Source organism: Vitis vinifera, chromosome 4, assembly GCF_030704535.1.
Source record: "Vitis vinifera cultivar Pinot Noir 40024 chromosome 4, ASM3070453v1".
Lineage (NCBI taxonomy): Eukaryota > Viridiplantae > Streptophyta > Magnoliopsida > Vitales > Vitaceae > Vitis > Vitis vinifera.
The window spans coordinates 6,611,013-6,628,951 of NC_081808.1; the positions used below are offsets into that span (position 1 = coordinate 6,611,013).

General features: G+C 33.6%; 1 protein-coding gene across 1 annotated transcript; it reads left to right on the forward strand.

Annotated features, from left to right (window-relative positions):
• Positions 1-8,233: 8,233 nt before the first annotated feature.
• On the forward strand, positions 8,234-16,019 carry LOC100259324 (transmembrane 9 superfamily member 9). Its single transcript, XM_002285490.5, has 7 exons — positions 8,234-8,521; positions 12,154-12,318; positions 12,409-12,518; positions 12,620-12,728; positions 12,814-12,926; positions 13,024-13,174; positions 14,307-16,019. Exons 1-7 carry the CDS (start codon positions 8,411-8,413, stop codon positions 15,462-15,464), a joined length of 1,917 nt encoding a protein of 638 aa, XP_002285526.1. The 5' UTR covers positions 8,234-8,410; the 3' UTR covers positions 15,465-16,019.
• Positions 16,020-17,939: the final 1,920 nt, after the last annotated feature.

The window sequence follows — 17,939 nt, forward strand, 5'->3', positions numbered from 1 at the left end:
GTACTTTATCATTTACCGTTCCATAAGACAATTTTAATTTTAATTTTTAATTATCATCGGTCCATCATCATCATAGGAGCTCGAAAATACCAATGAGATTCCCGATATTATGCAAAGAATGACTAGGATTTTCATAAGATGTTATTCGTTTGATCGAGAAATAAAAAAAAATATCAGAAGAAAAAAAGGGCTTTCTTTTTAATTTGTTTAAAAGGATCTTTTTATTTTATTCTATTATGTTCTATACATGGTATTATCGTTTAAAAAAAAAAAAAATTATTTGAATTTGTTTAAAAGGATCTTTTTATTTTATTATGTTATGCACTATTCATGATATTATCGTAAAAAAATACTTTATTTGAAAATGATGATGGTGAAACTGCTATTATAATTGAAATTTCATTTAAAGAAAAATATATCAAATATCTTAAGTTTCTTTTTATAGTAGATGCTTAATTAATAATAATAATATGTGAAAAATAAAATAAAATATTATTTTTAAAATCCCATTTTAAAAACATCCTTTTACAAAAATATTATTTATTTTTGTGTTTTCTATTTTCTATTTATTATATATTGTTATCAGATATTCTATGAAATGAGTAAGAAATTGGATAACATATTTTATATCATAAATAATGAGATAGAATAAAAAATCTTATTAGAGGTTATGATGAATGATGAAATGAGAGATAACAATCTTAAAGTTCTCTCTATATATATATATTACGAATTACAAATTTAGGGCATGTTTGACAACTGTTATTTAAAATAGTTTTAAAATATAGTTTTTGAGAACAGTTTTTAAAAATTGTTGTATAATATTTTGTAGAACAAAAATTTATTTTGAAACATAAAATACTTTTAACATATTTTTAATAGTTTTAAAAATAATTTTATATCTAGAGTTTTGTTTTTAATCATTATATTTGTATAATTATTTTTTAAAATAATTATTAGAAAATAAGTAAAAACAATAAAAAATAACTAAAATATATTATTTGAAAATATCATATTTTCTTTTCTTAAAAATAGAAAATAGAAAATAGGTTGTTGTTACAAAAACTTGTTTTTCTAGCTTTTTTTGTTATGAATAACAGAAAACTGTTATCGAAAACAACTACCAAACAAATCTTTATTATTCTTTTCCATTTTCTTTATTTTTAATACTTTTCTATTACTTGATTTACAAAATAAAAAATTTTTGATTAAAAAATAAATTTGTAGTTCAACAAAAAAAACTAAGAAATATGTATAAAATGTATTATAAAGCAACATATATATATATATGTATATTATTGTTTTACAGCATAATATAATTTGTTCATCTAATTTTTTTAAATATTTTAATTATTGATATCCTTAATAGAAAAATATTAAATTATTTATTAAATTATAAATTATAGGACAATTTGCAAACAATACTCAATATAGGAATTTTTTTATATTATTTTTTAATAGTAAATATCTTGACGTAATTGTAAATAAATGTACAACTTTGAAATGTAATATGCTTTTCATTCCATTTTATTATTATTTTTATAAATCAAATATTAATATGATAACATACACGACTTGATATAATATCTTATGATATTTTTTTCCTTATATATAATATGATACAATTATGCTTTAAGTGTAGATAAAATTGATAATGGATTTAAGTGTAAAATTCAGCTTAAAGATTAATAAATATTTATAATTAATTTGAAGGATATGTGTGGACCCCGCATTTCGGCTCATGCGTTTCCCACTCGATGGCGAGCTTGATTTTAATTTGAAAAATGATTTTTATTGATTAAGAAAATAACTTGGAGTTGCCACTTATTTTTGTTTTATTTTTAAAAGGGTAAACAAAATAAGAAAGAAAACCCTAAGTGCGACTCCTTATTTTGGAAAATGTGATCTTACGAAAAATTGGATCGGGCTCGGGGGTCAGGTTACTTATCGGGAAGGTACGGTAAAGACCATAGCACCCCTCTAAGTCCCTAAAGTCGGGTCTCTACTAATAAAATGAAGCTGATGTGGCAGTCAATAAGAAAGTTAATAGATACTCACATCAATCATGCGTATATGAGAATCATAATATGTATAGTGAATGATCAGAATGAGTGAATGCGTACCTAGGCAGCAAACAGCAACGCGCTATCATGGAATGGGGTTAGTGAATAAACACAGAATGATTATATGTATATCAAGAACAGAGTAAATCAATCACGCATGGCAAATAAATAAATAAATCAATCAATCAATCAATTAGTCATGAAATCACATATGTGGGGGGCCCACCAAAGCCCGATTTATTTTTGCATGAATTAGTCTCACTATTAGTGATAAATTAATGTGAATATGAGAATTTTTCGGGATTAGGAATTTAATTCGGAAATCAGAAGTTTTAAAGAATTGATTAAAAATGGAGTTTTAAAATAAATGAATAAAATTCTAATGATTAAATAAATTAATGGGAGTACGAGAATTTTCGGGATTAAGAATTTAATTCGGAAATCAGAAATTTTAAAGAATTGATTTAAAATGGAATTTTGAAATAAATGAATGAAATATTAGTGATTAAATAAATTAATGTGAATATGGGAAATTTCGGGATTAGGAATTTAATTCGGAAATCAGAAGTTTGAAAAAAAATTGTTTAAAGATAGAATTTTTAAAATAAATAAATAAATGAGATAATAATAATAATGACTTAAATAATAATTAAATAAATGAACGTGAATAGTGGAATTTTTTGAAATTGGAGATTAAATTTGAAAGTTGGAAAATTGGAATTGTTTGACGGTGGAATTTTAAAATAAATGAATAAATAAATAGAATAAGAATAATCGCAAAAATAATAATAATTAAATATATAAATACGGGAATTGGGAAGACCTAAAAAGAATCTAAAGATGAAATATTAGAGAGTTGAATTACTTAAAAACTAGATTTTCAAAAAAACAATTTTTAAAATTGGTGGGCTTTGGAAGTGGGCCAAGCAAGGTGGCCATGCAAAGGTGGAGGAAATAGGGTTGATGGGTATTTGGAAAATGGGTATGTGGTGTAGAGAGATAACCGGGTAGGGAGTAGAAAATGAATGAGTTAGTGAGAAAATGAGGGTTTGGTGGTAGTGGGTATGAAGATGGGAGGATGAAAGACGGGTTTAATAGGTATGCATGGAGATGACTTAGAGAGAGAAACGGGTATGAAGATGGGTATGCGGGTTTGGGGAAATGAGAATGGTGGTGAGTAAAAAAGATGGGTATGGAGATGGTTGGCATGATGGATGGGTATGAGTTGTAGGGAAGATGGATATGGGGGGTGAGTGTGTTTATGCATGCATGAGGATTGGTGGTATGGAGAAATGAGAAGAATGAAAGCGGGTAGCGAGAGAAATGGGAAATGGGTTTATATTCTTGTACATGGGTGGCATGGGTGATGAGATATGAGTATGAAGTGTTGATGCCTCGTGTCCTTGATGATCCACGCAGTTGTTGAATGGATGGACACGCGATCTCAACCTACAAAGGTTCTTGATTCAGTCGTTATACCTGCAAAAAGGCATCCGGACAGGGTGTCCGGACGCACCCTCCGATGGTTTTGTTAGCCATGGTTAGAGAGAGAGATATAAATCAGTTGGCCTTTTACTAGATATCAGGAGATTACCTTCCTCTTCGTGTGAAGGTTTATATATAATGTCAGGGGTACTGTTCCTCTCATTAATGATGAGGAGATATTTTGTGTTGTTATGATGACATGAGGTGGCAGCATGGTCATTGCCACCCTACGGGCGGCTATCAGAAACCGTGGTAGGTGAAGCGGTTGTCAGAGATCGTGGGAAGTGATCATGTAGAATGATCGTGGGAAGTGACTTGTTGTCACCTCAACTCGTCCTTTCACTCTGCAGGTGATGGGACGTGGGCCATGGTTGGTTGTTGTGATAGCGTGTAAGACTCGCTTACTTCAGTCAATGATCCGGGCCATTGTATCCGGATGGCATATGTTGATCATCCGGATGTATTGTGTAAGCCATTCGGATGATACGTTTATAAGTGTCGTTTGGTCTTCTTGATCATCCAGATGTATTGTGTAAGCCCTCCGGATGATATGTCTATAAATGTCGTTTGGTCTTCCTTGAGGTAGTCCGGAAAAGTGTGCCATGTGCGCTTTATAGGGAGATCCGGATGAGGGTGACTCGGGTGACAATGCGTGCCATGTGTCACTGTAAGATGTGTGCCACGTGTCTCGGAGGGAGAGGTCCCTACATGAAGGTGATAGGAAGATGTATGCACGAGATTGGTGGTATGGATATAAGGGAGAAATGGGCATGGCATGGCCATGCAAGAGTGGGGAGAAATGGGTTTGGCGGGTATTTGGGAAATGTTATGAAGGGTGCATGGTGTGGTGATGAGAGAGAAAAGGTGGTGAGAAAAAAATGAAGGCTTAGAGAGAGGAATGGGTTTAGGGGGGGGTGGAGTTAAATGAGGATATGTATGGGATGAAAAATGAAGTATGGATGATGGGCTTGGGAGGCCTGTGGTGTAGAGAGAGAGAGAGTGTGTGGTGATGGGTATATGAAGGTTTAGGTGGGCTATAGTGAGGGTTAACACGTTAATGAATGGATATGGAAGACATGGGATGGGATAAATGGAATGGGTAGTAGGATGATGACCTTGTGCATGAAAGAGAGGTTGAAGGGATGGATGAGTGACTATGCATGGAGGGTGCATGGTTAGAGAGATAAATGGGTATAATGGAAATGGGTGGTTAATGGAGAGGAATAATTGAAAGGTGGTAAGCAAACAAAGAGTGAACAGTGACTGAAGTGTGGAGAGCTTGACGGGAAGTTGGAGAATGAGAAAAGGGATTGGCCATGTATTCATATATGGTGACCTCATGTACATGGGGTTCATGGCTTGCGAAGTGGCAGAAGACCAGAGATGAGGTTCTTGTGGTGCTAGGCAGCAAGGTGTCCTATTTGCATGACTTCTCATCCCCAAACCCTGCATTTCCGAGAGTTCAAGAAAATAGATATGATCACGTCTGGACCTCCAACACCATTCGGAAAATCCTGGGAGTGGGAAACCACAACTAAGATACAGTCCGGGTTCATCAATGTCTCCTCCAACCAGTCACTAGCTTCTAAATCAAGATGATCGGTGAGTCCATCAAATAACAAGATAGTTGGATCCATAAGCAAAACCTGAATTAATGCCATCCTCATTCTCCAACCACCAAAAAAAATGTCGTGTTTTCTTTGCTTGCATCTCTCCTCTTCATTCATTTTTTTTATATTTTATATCTTTTTAACCCAGACTGAACACGATTTCCTCATTGGGTTTTTCTGCCGTATGCATCCATGGCTTCCCAACTAAAGGTATCAAATCAAGAGAAGGAGAACTTTGTTCTCTGACAACACGCTTCAGCTTCAGGGCATATACTCATGCGGGAGTTCATAACCGGACCTGGGTTTCTTTCCATATGGTCCCTAGATTTGAATGAGAGCCCGGGACAAAGAAACCACAACAATAGAACATCCCAAAAACAGGGCATCACACAAACCCAAGAATCACAAAAATAGGTCTCATCCCGCGTTGACATCAATGAGCTTATGGGTAAATAAGGAACTTAGATGGGCACAAGAACAAAAACATTAATCTGGGCATATCACAGGCAGCTAAGATGAAGCCAAACCGCACTTATACAAAAACTACAAAAAGAGCAACATGCTTCATCTAGGCATAGCACAACAATCTAAAGAGATAATAGCAATGAACATATGTTCAATTATACCCACATTTAAGCAACGGATATGAGCCTGAAACAATAAGGAATGCAGACAAAGTAAAAAGTAAGAAAAAAAAATGAAAAAAAATACCGAGTGTTCATACCCGAGAGGTCTCTTCTCAAACCAAAGTTTTTTTTCCCTTTCGCCAAACTTCCCCCTCAAGAAGACCAATCGAGCTTCCTTTTTTTTTTTTTTTCCGCCAAAAAAAGAAAAACTCCCTTTCCCTCCAAAAATCATCCGCACACGTCCTCTTGTTCACCACCTCAGCAGGTCACTGAAATATCTCCTCTGTCACCCCTGCAGCCCCAGCTCCTCTGTTCCCTTAGACCGTCACCTCAAGCTCTTTGGGCTGCTCAAGAACAGCTCACCCATCATCCTCTTTGGCTGCCCGAGAAACGGCTCCTTCTCATCAGCCCCCTTTTTCTTTTTCTTTTTTCTGTCAAGCTTCTATTGGTTCCTCAAAAACCCATCTGAATCTTCAACAGCCAATCCGGGAGTGACACGTGGCTACCTAAGAGCGCGACACCTGCCAAAAACTAATTGCAAAAAATGCTTTAGATATATCCCAATTAGGGGGTCTACAATATGATTTTTTTTTTTTACATAATCTAAAAAATACTCAAATGATATGAAAATTGTATGAAATGAATTTATACCGTATAACTATGTTGTATTGTCTACAATGCACATTACTTTTTTTTTTCTTAGACTTTTAATTCTTAATTTATTTTTTAAAATGATAAAAATAAATAAATTAAATCCACATAGTAAAATCTTGGTTTGAAAAGTTTATTTCGACATATAACTTTAAATTATTTTTCAAAATACAATTTAAAATGAAAATATTAAATTTTTTTTTTAAATGATTTCAATATTATTTTTTATTTCATATAATAACAATATATATAGGATGAAAGTTCTTATTGTTCTCTTTTAAATATATGAAAATTACATTTCAAAAATTATATTACTAGTATTAAATTTTAAGGAGTTATTAATTACTTTCAATAACATTACAAAAATGTTATATTTTTAATAATAAAATAAAATATGAAAATAAATTTAAAACTAAAAATAAATTTAAATTATAGAAAATATTTGTTTTTACTTAAAACTTAACATATTCAATTATAAAATATAAAAATTAAATTAAATTAAAAAAAAATTAAAAAGATATAACTAAATATGTCCATCGTGCTTTGCTTTTTTTAAATTTTCTAATAAAAAAATATTTTTAGAAAATAAATTGAAATGGTGAAATAAATGTGACACTTAGAGATCAATGATGGAGAATACAATAGTGAGAGTGAAGGAAAAGGAAAAGAATATATAAAAGTTAAAAAATTAGAATGATGAGATCCATAAATGTATTCACTTTTTTTATTTTTCGCAATCATATTTCATATCCTTAACATCAATTATACTAAATATGTGGACCTGATATCCATTATTTACTTTAACTAACCCTAAATAATAATTATCTCATATAATATCCATCCGTATAAAATATAATATCTTGAGATATCAGATCCCACAAAAGATAGTATGTTGAGATATACCTATTCTATCGGGGTGGATTTGGTATATTAAAATACTAATTAATTAAATAAGATTTAAAAAAAAATATATATGTGATTATATTTTCCAAATATAATTAAAACCATTTATAACATCCAATTGAATTTCTCATGAGTGGGGGCAAAAACAACATTTATAACAAATGAAAGAAAGCATGATAGCCTTAATAAATTGCAAAATAGAATGGTATTAAATTTCATTTTCTTTGACCTAACTCTTGATTTGGTGGGGCGGGACTCTTATGTCACTCCTCACCTAGAATTATAAATTCAATATGTCCTCAATCATCCTCCTCATTTTGTTTCCATTTAATTTGTCACCTTTTTTTATTTTGATATTTGATACTAAATTTCAAACATTATATTAATAAATTATCAAATTAATAAAATATATATACCCTTAGCCTAAAATTAATGTGATAATTGATAGGTAACACATTGAAAAATATAGGATTAATTTTATTAATCTTTTTCGATATTTTAACTAAATATATTATATTAATGAAATGTCTATCAAATTAATAAAATAGATGCTCATGACTTAAAATTGATGTGATAATTGATAGATAACGTATTGTTAAATATAGGATTAATTAACCTTCTCGGAAATTTTAATTGAATATACTTAGTTTTCATTTATTTGAGCTTTCATCAAATATATATTTTTTTTCTTATTTGATATTTTCGTTCGTTTTTTTTTTTAAATTCAAAATAATGGTGAAATATGATGAATTTTTAAATTAATAAATATTAATTATTTTATTATTGAGAAATTTACACGTAAGCGCATCGAGGGAAATGTACAATGATTTAATATTTATTTTTGAAGGAAAAAGATGAAGTGGACCAATCAGAAAGGGTCACCGACACTGAATCACCAAAAATCAAGATCTGGTACAAGTCCACTCCACCACGCCCAATGGCGTGAGATATATAAGGGAGAGAGCCAAACACAACACAACGCCCAACAGACAAAACTCCGAGGAGAGAAGGAGAGAGGGAGGCATTTTCTCAGATCTAATCCATTTTCTTGGCATTTTCTCGGCATTTTCTCATGGCGTCCCAGCGATCTATCGTCTTCCTTGGCACTGCGATTCTTCTCCTTCTGATCCACGCCTCCCACTGCTTCTACCTCCCCGGCGTCAGTCCTCAGGACTTTCAGAAGGTCAGTTCCCTCCCTCTTTCCGTGTTTCCGTTTTGTGTTTTTTGTTGGATCTGTGTGAATTTTATGTTAGATCTCGCGGGTTGCGTTTGGCTTCTGAGAAAAAGGAGGAACAATGAACGGCATTGTTGTTTGAGTTTTGTGTTTGGTGTTGTTTTGGCTTGTGTGGAAGGAAAAAGGCGGATCAGTTGAATTGGTGTGTGAGTTTCTCTGATATTCCTGTTTTATCTTGGCAACCAAATGGAGAACTGCGTTGAAAATAGTCGTTTCTTTTTGGCTTAAGTAATTTCTGTGGTCTTTTGTTTGGGTTACCAATAATAAGATGGGATACAATGTCATTTTGTGCCATGTCATTAGGACATGGAGATATTGATTGGATATCAATGGCGATGCCAAATTGGAAAGAGAGTAGAGGTTTTTTTTTTTTTTTTTTCTTCAGTAATAGGTATTTCGGATCACCTATGCATAGATATTGGCACATCAATGGAAGAATAAGAGTTAAGACCAAGGTTAAGAGCTTCACTTGGAGCACCGCAGTCCTGTTTATTTTTCTCAAGAAGGATGGCTTGTGGTATTGAGCATTAGATGTTTAGAGCCCCTTAATTTGATATAATTCTGTTGTCTCTAATTTCATTTTTTCAGACAAAAGTATGGAAATGAAAAATGTGTGATACTACTAGATATTATTCTTGTAGCAAACTTGAGAACTAAATTTTGTTTTCGTTTCCCCTTTTTCCCCAGTCCTCAGAAACGAGAAGTTTACCTAATAAGCAAGCTGGGTAATTGTTTCCCCCCTTACCGCATGCTACCCTTGGTTTGAAAATTTGGATGTTTATAGTGCTGGGAAGTACGCTCTAAGGGATTTCTGTTGATCTAGTTTTCCAAAATAACAATAGTGGATGTAAAAGAAGAGGAGAGAACTCTGAGAAGAATGATATAGGCCGGTTCTTCAACATATTACAACAATTAAAAAATTGGTTAAAAAATCACCAAAAAGGAAAATATTTAAAAATTATATTGGTCAAACAGAAAATATGACATATAAAACAAAATAAAGTTTTGAATGGTAAGTACTGGAGAAGAAGATGTCACGAACATGTGAGAAACTGTTATAACTAAAAATAAAAAAAAATTCAACCAGAAATAATTGGCAGGATTTCAGGAAAATATGGTCAAACCTTGTATACTGAGATTGAACCTCCTATCATGGAAATAAATTTTCAAATTGGGATTTTGAACACTAGGTAGATTTTAGAAAATTCAAATTATGAAATTTTCAGAATTGGTTTGAAAATTTGTTTGTGGAAATCAAGACAATGGCAAACAAATTTCAGAAAATTAATTTTGATTGGCTAAACTTGGAAATTTTGAAAGTTGAAAACAATTATAGTAAAATTGGAATCCACTCATGGAATTCAATGGCCATGTTGAAACACTTTTTGGTCGTTAAGGTTGATTTTGGACTATGTTTTATTCCAACAACACCCTTGATTGATGTGATCTTGGGGAAATAGTTTGATCTTCTCTGACAAGTTTATGCATCTTGGTTGGCTTTTTATTGTTAAAAATGTGTTCTTTAGGAGGAAGAGAGGATAAATAAGGTGGATAATGCATATAAATTAGACGTGCCAAGGAAAAAGGCTCTATTGCCTGTTCAAGACAATACACTTATTCAACAAGTTGGTAAAGATGGAGCTGCCAGTTAATCTGCTAGCAAAGTCTCTTTGGGATTGGAGATGTACCAACCTGGAATCATAAGGCCTCTTCATTATGATGACAAAAAAAAAACTGTTCTTTGTTTAGCAATGCTGCAAGTAAGATTTTTCTATTCAGAAGATGACGAAAACACAAATGGGACTCTTTGGCTCATCGATTTTTTCCTATTTACAATTTTCTTTCCAAAAGTTTAGTTATGTCTATCATGTAGGGCCTGGTTTTCCCTATGTGACTCTGCATTTAGTTATTGGAATGATTGAATTCTATCCTTCATAGAGCAGCAGTCCATTTTGAGATGGATCTTATTTAATTTACCGCTAATTTTTTTTTGGTAAAGATTGTTTTAATTCAGTTATTGCTGCTGCATTGGATCTCTCAATATTTTCTAATAATTCTGACTTCTTGATGACTTACTATCCAAAATTCCATTTGAAACACACGATTCTCTATTAATATTTGTCCCTTTGGCATAGGGAAGAAGAAAAAAGAGTCTCTGTTTTTTGGGTTATTGGGGATGGGTATGTTTCTGTAGGCTGCATTTCATATGGAGGACTTTGGGCAGAAAAACTAGGAATTAAATTGACATTACTAAGTGTAGATGTTTGGAGCCAACATTATTTGTAGCAGGAAAGAAACTGGTGAGGATTGGTTCTGAATACATATTTGAATTCCATCCAGAAGTAGTGGGATTTAGGTGGTTCTTTATGCTTTTGTTATTTATTTTCTAACTTTAAAAGCAAAGATGTCAATGTACATTTCCTTCATATTTAGAACTTTTCCTTTTCCAAACAAGAGACAGAAAAATGATATTTCATTCCTTAAATTTTATTCCCGTTAATTAAGTTCTTTTCTCTTAGGGTTTGCTTCCATAAATTAAAAAGATTAGACTAGCTCGTTATGTTGCCTAGTTGGTTAGGATGTGTGGTAGAGGCATGTGGTGTCTCTAGTTGAATGCCTTGAATTACCTGATGCTGGTTGTAGTGGGTGTGGTCAGCATCCCAAGGTTTGGGTCCCCATGGAGAGTTCGAAGGGCTCAACCATGGAAAGTTCCTTGGTTATAAGAAAAAAATGGTTAAATTATTCCTTGTATTTTGTAGGATTTATGCAAGAATTAGGCACTCCTGTTTGCCTATTAAAAGAAAATTCTTTCAGAAATTTGCCAATTGCACCTTTCCAAATGTGATAAGTTCCTGAATGGTAACCATAAGAGATGATTTTTTGGTTTTACAAACATTTTCATCCAACGTGCAGGCACAGAGCTAGTAATTCTTACAACTATTTTTGGGAGTGACTTTATGATGCAAACTTTCTTGACAGTGGGCTAGATCTTCTTTCTGTAGGGACTGGTTAATAACTCACATGCATTCTGGGATAGTATGACACATTGAGATTGTTCAATGATCCCCATATTATGTATAAAGCATGACAAGGGCATATGTAAATTTGATTTACACATATTGGCAGAGTTGTGTTACTCCACCATGTTGTAAAAACTGGCCGTACTGTCTCAGTTGATAGATAACTTCAGATTCATTATTAGAAGTGGAAGAAACATTTCAGTAGTTGCATTTAGTTAGGTTTTTTTGTTTTTTATTTTTTTATTCTTTATTTGTGTGTGTGTGTGTTGTAATTGGCTATGCATTCTTCTCTTTGGAAGTTAGGGCAGAAAGGAGAATAAAAAGGAAAATCGATTTCCAGATTTAAATTCAATTTGGATGTGCTGTGATATGTTCAACATTTTGCATTTTATAGACCACATTACTGGCTTGACTAAAATGTGATTTATTTGCCAGAAATATTGACTTTATGCTGCATTGTATCTCCCTCTTATGATGCTCTATGTTCTTCTCTGTGTCAAAAATATTATTGAGATCATCAAAGGTTAATGGTGAATTGGGATTGTATGTTTTTTGATCTAGGGAGATCCATTGAAGGTGAAAGTGAACAAATTAACCTCTACAAAGACTCAACTTCCTTACACGTACTATTCTCTGCCTTATTGCCGCCCAGGAAAAATTGTGGACAATGCAGAGAATCTCGGGGAAGTGCTTCGTGGTGATCGTATTGAAAACTCCCCTTATGTGGTCAGTTTTAACATCTTGCTTTTTTGACAAGTTGAGGGCTGCTTGTTTATGTTAATAATTGACTCTTTTAGCTGAGTGGATTTGTTGCAGTTTAAAATGCGGGAACCACAGTTGTGCAATGTTATCTGCCACCTAAAACTCAATGCAAAAACTGCGAAGGATTTTAAAGAGAAGATTGAAGATGAGTATCGGGTCAACATGTGGGGGCACCCTCTTATTTGGATCCATAATTCAAATTACTAATTTCCATGAGAATTTCTTTGAACCGCATCTTTTATTGAATCAACCATTCATGTGACAGGATTCTGGATAACCTTCCTCTTGTTGTTCCCATAAGGAGGCTTGATCAAGAATCTCCTCCTCTTTATCAGCTTGGATATCATGTTGGGCTTAAAGCACAATATGCTGGAGTAAGTAGATTAGCTATTAGTAACAGGAATCTAGTTGTTGCCATTGTGCATGCTTTTCATTTGCTTACTTTATAATTATATACAGAACAAGGAAGAGAAGTATTTTATCCACAATCATTTGATATTTACCGTCAAGTTTCATAAAGATTTGCAAACTGACTCAGCAAGGATTGTGGGATTTGAGGTCAAACCATTCAGGTGAGTTCTTGCTGGTCGTTGACTATTGAAGTTGATCTTTCCCCCCAGTAGTATATATACTGATGACATTATAATATTTGCTATTGGATGCATCCAGTATTAAACATGAATACGAAGGGGAATGGAATGGCAAGAATCGTTTATTGACCTGTGACCCCCATACAAAACGCACTGTTATTAATTCCAACTCTCCTCAAGAAGTTGAAGTGAACCAGGAAATTTTATTCACATATGATGTTGAGTTCCAGGTAGGCTGTTGGACATCAAACTACAAGTAAATTATGTTGACTGCTTACCCCTATTGTTAGTGGTATGAGCATCATTATATCATCCATGGGCACAAAGAGGATATCTGTCTGAATCTGGTATATATGTGGATATATCTCCACCACTGTCAGATGAATGTTTTAGTAACGATTTCTTGATCACATTTTATCCTTTGACTGGCACAAGTAAAATTTCTTTATTTATGGATATGTCCAATATCCACCACCATCAGATAATTTGGTGAAGATTTCATAGTCACGTTTTATTTTCTAATAAATCATAATGTCAATACTATGTGTTTACACATGCTGTTTCTTTTTGGAAGTGTTTTGAGATATATAAATTATTAAATTTATACACTGAGTAAAACTAATATAAGATTGGTTTGCCTACATTCCTTTCTTCCTTTGTTTCTTTCCAGTTTTTGCTGTTGTTGAACTAATTTATTAATTTTTTATTTAGAAAATAGATAATACTTGTAAAATTTAATAAATTTGTAACTAGCTTGTTCACCATAGTAAGCTATTAATAAAACAAACAGTTTTTAATATTTGATTTTTTGCTTAGAGTAATAAATCTTTGTTAGATTTAGACCATAATATATTCCAGTTTCCATAGATATATTATTTTAGTTTGTAAAATATTGATTTATTTACCAAATCGATGCCCTGATAACGTGGTAAAAATCCTTTTTATATATTGTTCTGTGCTTGGATATGATGGCTGTTGAAGCAGTAGGTATTTCCTGTAACCTAATTTTTGGTTCTTTGCATGTTGCACACGCAGCATCTGTACAGTTCATTGCATTTGCTTCCAATCTTGTTTGTTACTATCTAATTATTTCTTTTTTCTCTTTCCCAGCATTAACATTACAATTGATATCCAATATCTCCATTAGTGTCTTTTATTTTTTGCTTCTTGACATTATTATTGACATTGGTCTTTCTCTTCCTTTTGGAATACATTGTTAGATGATTAGCTGATTTTTCTATGATTGATTCCCATTATATCCATTAACCAAGTTTAATAATTGGTGAAAAGCCAACTTGCTTGTTGCCCCTGTTAAGGTTATTATGATTCTTATGGTTTTTTTTTCTCATCTCTGCCATACAGGAAAGTGATGTGAAGTGGGCATCTAGATGGGATACCTATCTTCTCATGAGTGATGACCAGATCCACTGGTTCTCAATTGTTAATTCTTTGATGATTGTTCTCTTCCTCTCGGGCATGGTAGCAATGATCATGTTGCGGACACTATATCGTGACATCTCCAAGTATAATGAACTTGAGACCCAAGAAGAAGCCCAAGAAGAGACCGGATGGAAATTAGTGCACGGCGATGTTTTCAGACCACCAAGCAACTCAGATTTACTCTGTGTGTATGCTGGAACAGGTGTTCAGTTTTTTGGGATGATACTCATCACCATGCTCTTTGCCGTCCTTGGGTTTCTCTCACCTTCCAACCGCGGTGGGCTAATGACAGCCATGCTTTTCCTCTGGGTCTTTATGGGTCTTTTTGCTGGTTACTCCTCTGCTCGATTGTACAAAATGTTCAAGGGAGCAGAATGGAAGAAAATTGCTCTAAGGACTGCATTCATGTTCCCAGCCACCGTCTTTGTCATCTTCTTTGTCTTAAATGCTCTCATCTGGGGCCAGAAATCATCGGGGGCAGTGCCATTTGGGACAATGTTTGCTCTGGTTTTCTTATGGTTCGGGATTTCTGTTCCCCTTGTGTTTGTGGGCAGTTATGTTGGGTTCAAGAAGCCTGCAATTGAGGATCCTGTGAAGACAAACAAAATCCCAAGGCAGATCCCAGAGCAAGCTTGGTACATGAACCCAATGTTCTCTATTCTAATTGGAGGCATACTCCCCTTTGGAGCAGTTTTCATTGAGCTCTTCTTCATCCTTACCTCAATCTGGCTGAATCAGTTCTACTACATCTTCGGATTCCTCTTCATAGTCTTCGTCATCCTCCTCATCACATGTGCTGAAATAACGATTGTGCTTTGCTACTTCCAGTTGTGCAGTGAGGACTACTTGTGGTGGTGGAGGGCATACTTGACGTCAGGCTCGTCAGCACTATATCTCTTCCTCTATGCAACTTTCTATTTCTTCACGAAGCTTGAAATCACAAAGCTGGTTTCTGGGGCATTGTACTTCGGGTACATGCTGATCGTTTCCTATGCATTTTTTGTGCTAACGGGTACAATCGGATTCTATGCATGTTTCTGGTTCACAAGGCTCATCTACTCATCGGTGAAGATTGATTGATTAATGCCAACCGAATACTGTGGAGGCCTTTTCTCCTCAAGGGGGAATGCGAACTCATGCCAGGTAAAGATTTGAAATGCTTTATTATGCCTCTCAAATGTGGCCTTTTGTGCTAAATTTTTAAAAGTGGGAGGATTCATGATTCTGTCGTCATAGTATTCTTTTAGGAGGAAGAATACCACCTTCTGATAGTAGTTATTGTGCTCCTTTTTTGTTCTGATATTCTTTTGGATCTTATATGGTGTCTCATATTTGTGATAAGATTAAAGGATTCTTCTAGAGTTCCTCTGATCTTTTACTAATGGTGCAAGTGCAACCACCTCCCAGCTTTTCTATTTATTTTTAGTTAAACAAATTTCTTGGGCAGAGGATTCACCCTCTCGGGGTCTTCTGAATACACACAGTGAAATTGGCGGTGGTGGCTGCCATGAGCCGGCCGCCCACCGCCAAGTTGTAAGGGCAGCACTGCTGCGTGTGGGGACCTCAAATATCAAACTTATATTCTCTGTAAATCAAGTTGTAACTTGAAGGAACACTATATTTTGCCTTCTTTCATCTCATTATCGTTTAATTGTTTCAAATAGCAAGAGCATCTTTGTTTAATATCTAAATTTATAACAATTAACAAAATCAATAAAAATAAAAGTGTGACAAACCAAACCAATATGTTCTTGCAAGTTATATAATCCATTTTAGAATAGAATCATAAACACCCAGGAAGATAAGTCATTCAAAAATCGAGTTATTATTAAAGAATAAAAAGTTATAAGCTGAAAACAATAACATAATTTCTAGAGTTTTAGGCCAGCCCTTTTCAATTCATATTAATATCATAAATAAGTTCTAAAGGGATTGGATGGGGCTACGAATTACAGCATAGAAGACACGAAAGATAAAAGGGTAAGTGGGGGTGCAATAGATTATTAATACAAGAGAGGTAAAAACAAAAAAAGCTAAGTGCAATTTACAACCACCCCGAGGCCTGAGAGTGGTGACTGTGAGATCAAGCGCCGCCGGAGGTTTTACGGTTGTCGTGTGGGGTGGTTTCAGGCCTTTTCTTGTAGTAGTAGTAGTAGTAGAAGGCGCCGGTGGCTGCTAAGAGGAGGCCCCCCCCAATTGCCACCAAGTTACGGCGGTTCTGCGTCATTCCTCCATAGTACTTCTGCCCCTGTTTTCCTCTCGCGTCTTCATCGCCTCCCATCTCTCTCTACCACTCTGATGCTTCTTCAGGGTTAAAGAGAGTCTCAAGAGTCAAGACTGTGTTGCCAACCCAGCCTTGATAAAGGCGGTGAGTTTGACAACTGTTGCTTGCTTCATTTTTGTGTAACGACACCTGTCACTACACATGCAAAATACCAATAAATAAATTGGTTCACCACAACCTTCTGGGTTTTCCCTCTCTTCCTCTATCCAATGAAAACCAAGTAATCTATTCGTATTATAGAATTAAAAATATAAATGAAAGCATCCTCTCTTCTTGCCTAGCAAAAATGTTAAATAATTCAAAATAAAATTATTACATAAAAACAAGCACAGCAATTTTTCTTTCAAAATCAAGTGGATGTGCTCTCTTGCCTAGCTTCATCTATCTAGTGCGTTAGAGTTTCTGAAACTTCTTCACAGGGAGATAGTGAATTTTTTATGGTAGTTGTTATAATTATTGTCGTCAAAATTTAATATTTTTATTAGTTGCAAGATGAAAAGAGGAATTAAGTTCTTAATCATCTCTTGCTCCATATAAATCTAATCTATTACTATTTTAACTAAAGTTTGTTAAAAAAAAAAAAATTATAGAATATACCTCCCTATGTTCCACATTTATTTATAAATTTTCATGCCTAAATTATAATTATTTTAATAATAAATCTTAAATAATTATATAAAAATATATTTTCATAATATAATTCCATTAGTCCAGAATATTCACTAATATTTCTAAAAAGATATTAGAAACATTTTGGACTTCTTAAACGTATAATAAAAATGTTTGAAAGCACAAATCTTTGCAGTCTCATAAAAAAGAGAAAATTTTAATGGTGGACCCATGGGCTATGGATCGGGTAGGCCTGATACCTATACTAATGGCGGATTTTTGATAAGAGTACGACAGTTTTTAAAAATAATTCCTAAATTACTATAGTAGGAAAGATAATTTCAACTCTACTATAGTTTTATTCAGGTAGGAAGAGGAAAAGAAATTGTAAGTGAGAAATCGTCTCTTGAAGAGACCATTTCAAAAAATACAAAGCAATGTGAGAATTAAGTGAGAAATCGTATTTTAAAGAGATGATTTTCACAAAAAATAAATAAATTAAATTCTCACTTTAATTTTTTTTTATAAAAAAAACACTTAAGTGAGAAATTGTCTCTTAAAGAGACGATTTTCATAAAAAAATAAAAATAAAAATTAAATTCTCACTTTAAAATTAATTAATAAAAAAACCATGCGAAAAATTGTCTCTTTAAGAGACGATT